The following is a 10,134-nucleotide window of genomic DNA, read 5'->3' as shown; positions in this document are numbered from 1 at the left end:
ATAAAAAACTACACCATATTGACACAATAAAGAAATAAATTACCTTGTGCAGAAAACATATATGTATATACCCAAAATCATCGATTCTATAAGAACATTTCACAGTTCACAGCACTCAAACCTACAAGGATAAACTGTTTTCAGAAACTTCACGAAAAAGCTTTTTCTTATAAGTTTCAACAGAAACATCAAAGTTTCCCAAAGTTTTCGATAATTTATTGTATACACGTGCCACTCTAACACAAAATGATCGCTCTAATATTGAAGTCAACTTTGGTATTTTCCACTGTCTGTTTCTGTTAGATTTGCAAAACTCAAACAAACTAACCAAATATTCCGGAGCACGCAGTTTACATAACTTGTAAAAGTGCAATAAATTTCTATACTTAATATAATCCATAAAAGATAATCCAAGAAACTTTATAACATAAACTGACACATGCTGCCTCATTCCAATAGAATATAGGTATCTCACAACTCTATTAAATGTCAATCGTAATCTCTTTATCACATAACCAAAGGTACCTGAATATACCTCCAAGGCATATAGAAATATTGGCATTATAAGTATAAGTATTAACTATTTTCTTAATGTGAAAAGGCAACATCAAATCCAGACTGTACAATTTTCGTAGGGTAAAATTAACCCTTGATACTACTGAATTAACATGACCTTCAAAGTTCAGTTCCCTGTCAAGAATTACAACAAACTTTTGCCAACAAACTCAATCATATTATTACCCAAAGTAACAGAGAAATTATTATTACCACAGATACCAAATAACATAGCCTTGGTCTTACTTACATTCACAGAAAGATCATTATCCTGAACCCAACTAAATAATAAATCGGCAGTATGATCAATAACACTTTGTAAAACATCAGGAAATTCTACATCACCTCTAAACAAAAGTTGAACATCATCAGCAAATGAAAATGGAAGACATATATTACTAGAAATTCTACTGAATAGATCATTCATAAACATTATGAAAAGCAAAGGTCCCAGTGCTGGACCCTGAGGAACTCCACTGTAAACAGGAAGCAGTCCAGAAACACGACCACCACTACATACATGTCGCCTATCTGATAAATAAGATGAAATCAGTCTACATGCTGAGCCAGAGAAACCGTAATACCTATGCAATTTTTCTACTAAAATTGAATGATTGACCCTATCAAATGCCTTGGCTAAGTCTAATGATAATAAGACACAATTACCCCTATTAGATACACATCTTCTAATATTATCAGTAAAACCTAGAAGCAAAGAAGTGGTGTTCCTATTACATCTGAAGCCAGTCTGACAATCATGAAGCAACCGACCATCATCAATATGCTTTACCAGTTGAATCTTAATCAGATGTAAGTTCAATATCCAATTCAATGGGTACAAAATCTTCAAATACAAAAATCCGGAAATAGGAATGATAATAACATTTATAATATTATTTTCGGAAATATGTATTAATAAAATTTATTAAATACATTTTAATAAAAAATTCTTTATTTAAAGGAAATATTATGATTATTTTACTAATAAAGTGAGAAATGGAATTGTTTGTAATGAAGATTAACATAAAATACTTAGAATTTCACATCGATTAAAATGGGCATCGAATTCCTATTTGTTTATAGGAGAAGAATTCATTTTCGAAATGAATTAATTTTCATTAAAAAAAGCGACCCTTATATGGAGGCCATGAATGCCAATCAAACTGCAACAATAGTTTAGGTCCTATCGTTCTTTTAAGAGACTGACAGTCTCTCTGAAAGACAGACGTGTCTAGATCGTTTGAGAATAAAGACCTAGAAAATTTCAATGTAACAAATGGCATCAACGATATGTAGTCGAAACTAGATAATTCAAATTAAAGGTTTCACTTTTCTTAGCTTTTTAATCACTTTCTGGTTAACAGTTTTTCAAATCAGCCGAAAAAACGAACAGTTAAAAAGGCGTTCAATACCTATGTATATCGGAAATTTATTGTACAGCCAGGATGTATGATAACTTGGGTAAACAAATTTTCAGCATTTATAAAACTTTTTGATGATGTAAAAATATGATAAATAAACATTCTATAAAAAGTTCGGCGTTCGGTCAAAATTTTGCCGAACACCGAACATTGGACGAACCTCACTTTTTACCGAACTCCGAACCCGTACCCGAACTTTCGGTCGGACACTAGAATTTAGTATAGAATAAATAATATCTATCACAACGTTATTACGGGGCAGCTTAAAATTGTCAGGCCATTGGTGTTCGAGTTCCAAACGATTGAACAAAAACCAGAACTAACTATAAACGGATCATATAGAGTCACATTTAAGTAGAAGAACCGAATATTTCATAAGTTAAACAACAGTATAACTTTACATACTTTATTTGAACAAATGACATATTGATTGGTTCTGTGAGTTATTTTTTGGGAATGTTTATGAGTTCTACATAATCTTTTTTTTACCCGTTCTGCTTCTTAAAATAACATTTGATTGAAATTTATGTAGGAATTTATTTATGATAAAATATAATTGTCCTTTATTTATATAAAGTTAATTATTTTAAATAATTTAGTTCTTAATTTTGTCTTTTTTATAATTATTCAGTTAGTCTTGAAAGAAAAATTTTAAAGTAGAAATATGTAACCGTCTATGGCCTATAGGCTGGGTTATTGAATATTGTAAAATAAAAATTAAATTAAATAAATATATAATAAAATGAAGTACCAAATATCCAACGTTATGTTGTTTAATTTTGTTGATTTAATTCAAGGCTTATTGACATATTTAACAAATTTTTTAATGTAAACAATATAATTTTTATACACGTCAAATAGAGAATTGTAACATGATTATCAACAAAAGAAGCACTCCATAGATGCTTTATTATGAAATATATATATATATATATATATTTCATAATAATATATATATATATATATATATATAATATATATATATATATATATATATATATATATATATATATATATATATATATATATATAATATATATATATATATAAATAGAAATATAAATATATAATATATATATATATATATATATATATATATATATTATATATATATATATATATATATATATATATATATATATATGAAATATAAATATATATAATATATATATATATATATATATATATATATATATATATAATATATATATATTATATATATAATATATATATATATATATATATATATATATATATATATAATATTATATATATATAATATATATATATATTTTTTTTTTTTTTTTTTTCTTATTTATCTTGCAGAAATTTTATCATATATATATATATATATATATATATATATATATATATATATATATTATATATATAATATATATATATAATATATATATATACATATATATATATATATATATATATATATATATTATATATAATATATATATAATATATAATATATATATATATATATTATATATATATTATATAATATATATATATTTTTTTTTTTTTCTTATTTATCTTGCAGAAATTTTATCATTGTCGAATAGTTCAATGAGTTCAGTATTTCCTTCTACAGATGCAATATCCAAAAATGTTTTCCAGTCCGGTCAAAATGATTTAGCTGCTTCATCTGTCAAAATGTCTAACGCAGATTTGACATTTGCAGGTAAATTTAAAAATACTAGTTCAACTTCAGGAGGATGTAACGTCTTGAATTATAACAGCGATAGTATGAATGTAAATATTTTGACGAGTAACTCTCCTAACCAAAACAAATTTTCACTATTTGGGGGTGGTGTTGGAACAACAAATTCAAATGACAGTTCATCAAATAGTCGAAATTCACAATTTAATGTTGTAAATGCTATCAAAACAGAAGCAAGTAATAGCAAACATAATATGGAAGATATACTAGTGAAGCCTGATATTAATGATAAGTCGATGTCGAATATGTCTAACAAAGGAAACTCTTCGACGGATAACTTATTTGCTGGTGTAGGCTCATCAACTATTACACCATCGCAGCAACAGCAATCTATAGATTTGACAACAATGGATTTTTCGTCACAACAAGCTGTAAAACAACCAAAGAAAAGAGGTCGTAAAAAGGGCTCTAAAGGAGTTGACTCCGTTATTGCAAAGGAAACTAGTTTGTCATCACAAATGCTGATATCATCATTAAGTGTAGGTGGTAAAAAAGTCAAAACTACTAAAGAACTCTATGCTGAAATGGAAAACAGAAAACTGCAAAATGTCAAGATAGTGGGACTAGGTGAAACAGCAGGTAATTCGTCTGGCAATTGGAATGCACAACAACAACAGCTTCAACAGAAACCAGTGATTTCCCGCCGTCCATCATATTGCTCAGGTTTGTTTTGATATTGTACTTTAAGAGGCTTATTACATTCACAAAAAAAAAGTTTTAAGGTCTTTTTTATTTTATTTATCTAATAAGATTCAGTAACATTTTTAGTAAAACATATTTCGCAAAAAAAGAAATTATAAATTTATATATGTATGTGTTAAAATGGTAAAAATAAATATTTGTGAAAAATTATTTGTCTGTTATAAATACAATTCATAGTATAAACCTGAAAATATTCCGTCGAAATTTATTATCATTTAATGAGTTACAAATACCTTTCAATATACAGTGAAAGAAAATATTAGAAATGGATATATTGTTTAGGTGTTAATTTAATTTATTAAATTCTTCATTTCTTGGGGTAGTTTTTATGAAGGCTGAATAAAGTGTATAACCATTATACATTTTGTAATAACTACATTAGTAACTGGCCTGGGGTAGATTAGTTGGTAGTGTTCAAGTCTCTCTATTCGGAGGTCCTAAGTTCAATTGCTAAGTGAAAAAAATTCACTTTTTGTTCCGAATAATTTAAATTTTTGGTTATTGATCTGAATAACATATGTACATATTTATATATAGTATTAGTAAAGTTTTTTTTTCTTTTCATATGTATGCTATTCAGGATTTGCCTCTGTAATATAGTTTAATTGGCCTATTAAGGCTTTTATATTACTTTGTTTGAATAAATAAATAAATAAATATTATTTATAGGAGCATTTGGATGACGATATTTTAAATTTTAAATAATTAGAATGTTTAAAAAAAGTATTAAAAATATTGTTTTTATGTATTTTTAATATTATGCATTTCTGAAAAGTTTTTGGAGTGTACGAGTTTTTTGCAAGATATTCTCTTGTTTGAAAAAATTGTTGTTGTTTTTAAAATTTTTTGCAATTTTTATGCTCATGTTATGAGTTTTATTTATGATCGGGTTGTGTACGTGTGAATTGCCGAAAATCTTCGTAATTAGAACAATATGAACGCGCAACGCTGTTTTAATTTGTTGCTAGAATATATCAAGATATGATTGGTATCATTATTGTATGCTTTTGAAAACGGAGTATTTGGAAAACTTTTTAAATTAAAGGAAATATATAGAATTATCCAAATTTTAAAGTTTATGTTGTAAGTGTTAAGAAATCGGAGTTAAATATCGTTTTTTTAAGAACGTACTGTGTTCAAAATGGCCAAATCCATGCATATAACATTAATTTCGAAATAACAAACTCTTTTCAAAGTTAAAAATTCTATTTTTAATGCATCATTTGGAGGGTTCAATGACCACCAGATCCAAAATACGGGGTCTAAAGTGGAAAAAATCGTAGAAGTGAGATAAAACTATTCTACTAATTAATTCCGGAGTCAATCGGCACATATTTTAAGATTTCGGAAGTAAAAGTAGATTTTTTCCAAGTAAAAAATATTTTTTTTAAAAAGTAATTATATTAATACAAGTAAAATTTTCATAAATTTTGTTAATATCATTAAACCAAATATATACTGAAATGATCAGTATACTTACTTTTGTGACGTAAATTTTGCACCTTTTTAATTTCAGCTTAAATGAGAACCAAAATATGAAGAAAAAAGTAGTGAATAATAATTATCATAATTGTTTTTAATAAATAAATGTGTTACTTTTTTGTTTTTTGAAAAAATAATATCTTTTATTAAATAAAACCAGTATTTCTGTATACTTATTTGTGTGAATAACTGTTCGTGCATGAGTTTTACATTATTATATTATTAGTCAAACATTAATTACATATGAAATTGTTTATCTGTTACAGACATTGCTGAAAGTGACAGCTGTACAATGACTTCTGAACCTTCTCGCGATAGTGGAAACACTCTAAGTAAGAATATAGGTAAGCGTGAGACTCCAATGGATAATAATAGCAATTATTCCGAGTTAAAAATATCCATTGTAAAAGGCGATGATGGTAGTACGAATACAATAGATCCAAATTCAACTTTAGCAATAACAACAAAAATTAAAAAGGAAATACAAGAAATTTTAAAATTATTAACACCACCACCTAGTATAAAAGAAATTGAATACGATTGTTATAATAATATAACACCATGTACTTGTACTGTTGAAGAAGTTATTGTTCCTGCAGAAAATGATCCCAATGAAAATAGTAATGGTGAAAGTAGCATAGCAGATATAAATTTGAATGTTGTTGCACAACCACAAATTCCGAAAATGGAAAACAGTAGTTTTACAGTTAATAATATTAGAATTGCAACCGTTAGTTCTCCACCAAAAAGTAATCAGAATGTTTCAATATTGCCGCAGCCACCACCAAAAATTAAGAAATCTATTTTTGATTTGGATTTTGACGATGACGAAGACCCCTTAAAATCAATAATAGCCGATATTGTTGGCAAGAATTCGAAATCAGACGCGGAGGTAGAAACAAACGTACCAGTTGTTGATGAAAAACCTGATATCCCATTAAGCACCGACGATGATATCGGTAAAGTAGTTGATCATCAAACTGCACCATCATATGCCTTAAACGTTCCTACAACTTCTTCTGATATGATAGTATTTCCCTCGTATGAAATTAAATTCGACAAGGATTGTGAAGCTAAAAACCGTTTCGATGTACAGACACAAAAAATAACAAAATTTCACATAGATACTTTGCATAATTGTTTTATACCCAATGTAAATGGCAACTGGAATCATTCCGATTATATTGCAAGCGCTGATTGTTCATCTCAGACATTGGAACGAAATTTGAATGGTCATGACCAGGGGCAAGAAGATTTAATTATGGATGGTTACGATGTAGTGCCATTGTATGGTTCGGATGTAAATGAACAAATCATTAAGGATCTAAGCCATGTTAAATTTACAAAAAAATATAAATTTAAACACACAAAATGCAAAAATGAAATATTATTTCATATACCTTTTTTGGGCGTATCCCGTACACCTGATGTTGCATGTGTTTCAGATGTGAAAATGGGAAACAAATACTTACACAAAATAAAGTTGGAAGAAGAAAAAGAAAATGATAATAAGATAAATTTTACTAATATGAAAAACAATGATATATTACCCAACGAAAAAGAAGGATGTGATGCCAAAGAGATGGAGAGGGTACAAAATGTTGACTCTTTAAATACTATTAATTTAGCCCCTGAAAAAACAAACTTAAAACGAACCAAGGAATATAAGACATTGAAACGATCCAGGATAAAACGTATAAAGTCAACAATTTCATATGATAAAAATTATGAAGGTAACATAAAAAACAAAGAATTCCCTAAAAATAATCAACATACGTCTTCTAGTGGTGGTGATTCTGACTCAGATTCTTTTGATGGCGACTTTGTTAACGACCATAACTATGTTTCAGAAGCTGATCAAAATATCAGCAGCCAGGAACAAGACAGTAACATTAGTAATGAATTTGAACAAGAGGTTGTAAATCAAGACATCAGTCAACACAATGAAGGTAAAAATCATATTGTATTGATAATTAAGAAAACCGCCGGCTCCCCCACCTCTTCCAACTTAAAAACAAACTCCCCATTAAATTCCCTAACTCACTTGTCATCAGAGAATAGTCGTGAGGAAAACGTTAACCTTATATTTGTTGCAAACGAGGTTAAAAATGAACGTAACTATCATAAGTCTGATAGCGAAGGAGACATCAAAATGTCTTCATTACAACAACAAAAACGTTTAAGGAAGAAAGCAATTAAACGTAAAAATGATAATGTTACAACTCATAAACTACATAATACTTTATTTTATCATGAAGAACTATTTCCGATGGTTTGGAATGGTTCTTATTGTCACAAAGAACGCATATTTCAAATAAGCAGCTGCAGTTCTGGTTGCAGTGAAGACGAAGAATCAGCTAATGTAAATCTTACTAAAAAATCCACTATATCTTCACCGTCATCTTCGATATCATCAGAACGTTCTGACAATAAATATGAAGGCCATATGTTTAATTTGCAACATGATATAATACAGTCAGAGTTTTTAAAGAGGTGTACTATGCCCACTGTACAAAGAGACATGGAAATTGACAATCTGGTGTCAGACAATATAAAAATCCAAAGCGAAGACGAAGAAGGAGATGATGATGATCTACCAGAAGAAAATAATCATATGTTGTTATCATTCAATAATATATGCAACAAATATACCCGCGATGAAAATGCTGACAATTATAAACAACCACAAGAAGAAAATAAAGACCACGAAGAAAATAACATGCTGAAGCAGCAACAAAAAAATTGTGATGACTATAATAATTTAAATAATAATAATTTTAATTTAATTAAATATATTGATAATAAAACTAGTTCTGTTAATAATATTAATAATAATTCATGTAGCAATAATTACTCAGATACAAACATCGTAATAAGCAGCAGTAGTTGTAGTCATAAAAATCCCACAAATTACGTTCTTATTAACCAAAAAAATCTCAATAACAACGACAACAATAGTATGAAGGAGGAAGAAATAAAGCCACTCAAAGAATATCAAACTGGCATACGTGCCGTAGATGAGGATGTTAATGATGATGATGGTAATAATTGCGCCCGTTTGCAAAAGTTTAAAGAATGGCATGAGGTTTTACAATTACGTTCATACAACGATGAATTATTAACAGTTTTGCCATATGTTGTACTTGAATAACTTAATTTTCTTACAATTATTTTTCTATTCAAACTTTTTTTAATTTTAATTTTGAATTCTTGTACTTAGTATACCCTTCTTGAAATAGAAATAAGACACATTTTTTCACAAAAATGCATATTTCATATTCGTATAGTACATTTTTATTAGCTCAGGGAGATTATATTTAAAACACATTAAAATCAGAAATTTCGTTAAAAATAATATTTCTTTAATTATTAACTTAAAAGATTTCATATGAAAAAATTATAAGGTACGACTTAAGAAATATGTTAGTAAAAATGTATTTATTTACTTTTTTGAGTTTTTTTGGACTTGATTAATTTTTTTTCATGTAAGAATTTTTGTTAAAAATTAAATTGTTATATTAAATATATTTTTACAGAAACTAAACTTAACTCGAATTAAACAATAGACAATAGTCAACTTGTACCTTATAATTATTTCATATAAAGTTTTTAAAACTTTTCATGTAATTTTTACGAATATAAAATTGCATCGAACATCCAGAATACTTGTAATCTGTTTTAGATCAATGTTTAGTGTCATTATGGAATTATTCTTGTATTCAATAATTCTTTTAAAGGGTTAATTTGTTTAATGTAGTTTGTTCATTTTTTAATTTTTTAATGTTTGATCTCAGTATCAAACGATCCCATTTAATTATATACTTTTAGTTTTCTTTTTAGCTTGTTCTTATTTATAACTTTTTAAAGAAATTGATTTTTTAGTTATTTATTATACATTTTTTCTCTTAATATAACGTTTAAAATGTTTTCTTAATTTTAACATCTAAAAGGTTTCTTTCACATTTTTGTTAAAAAATTTAACTATTTTGATCATAACATTACATTATACAGAATGGCATCGGTAATGTTTTGTATGAAAATTTTTCTCTCCAATAATTATTTTAAAGGTATCTTGTTTTCTATAGTTTGTTAACTCGTTCATCTCTTTAATGTTTGATGGGATTATCAAACATTCCAAATTTATAATATATTTTAAGTTCTTTTTTGCTTGCTATTTATTAATTTTTGAATGAAAATGTTTTTAGTAATTTTTTATATATTTTTTTTAATTTTATTTTTCTT

The 10,134-nt window shown here is 27.1% G+C and overlaps 1 protein-coding gene across 2 annotated transcripts in view; it reads left to right on the top strand.

Annotated features, from left to right (window-relative positions):
* The window catches only part of LOC111685342 (mediator of RNA polymerase II transcription subunit 26), a 12,158-nt gene extending 2,997 nt beyond the window's left edge, over positions 1-9,161 (top strand). Inside the window, exons 5-6 of one of the 2 annotated variants that reach the window (XM_046956242.1) lie at positions 3,529-4,371; positions 6,159-9,161. In XM_046956242.1, coding sequence (XP_046812198.1) covers positions 3,529-4,371; positions 6,159-9,043 — 3,728 coding nt within the window. In that variant the 3' untranslated portion in view covers positions 9,044-9,161. The remainder of the gene's footprint in view (positions 1-3,528; positions 4,372-6,158) is intronic. The other variant, XM_046956249.1, reaches the window with a different exon arrangement.
* Positions 9,162-10,134: the final 973 nt, after the last annotated feature.

The sequence above is a fragment of the Lucilia cuprina genome, chromosome X (genome assembly GCF_022045245.1).
Source record: "Lucilia cuprina isolate Lc7/37 chromosome X, ASM2204524v1, whole genome shotgun sequence".
NCBI classification, from domain to species: Eukaryota; Metazoa; Arthropoda; class Insecta; order Diptera; family Calliphoridae; genus Lucilia; species Lucilia cuprina.
Note: the sequence above shows the minus strand (reverse complement) of the source record. Positions and strands in the feature narration are given on the sequence as shown.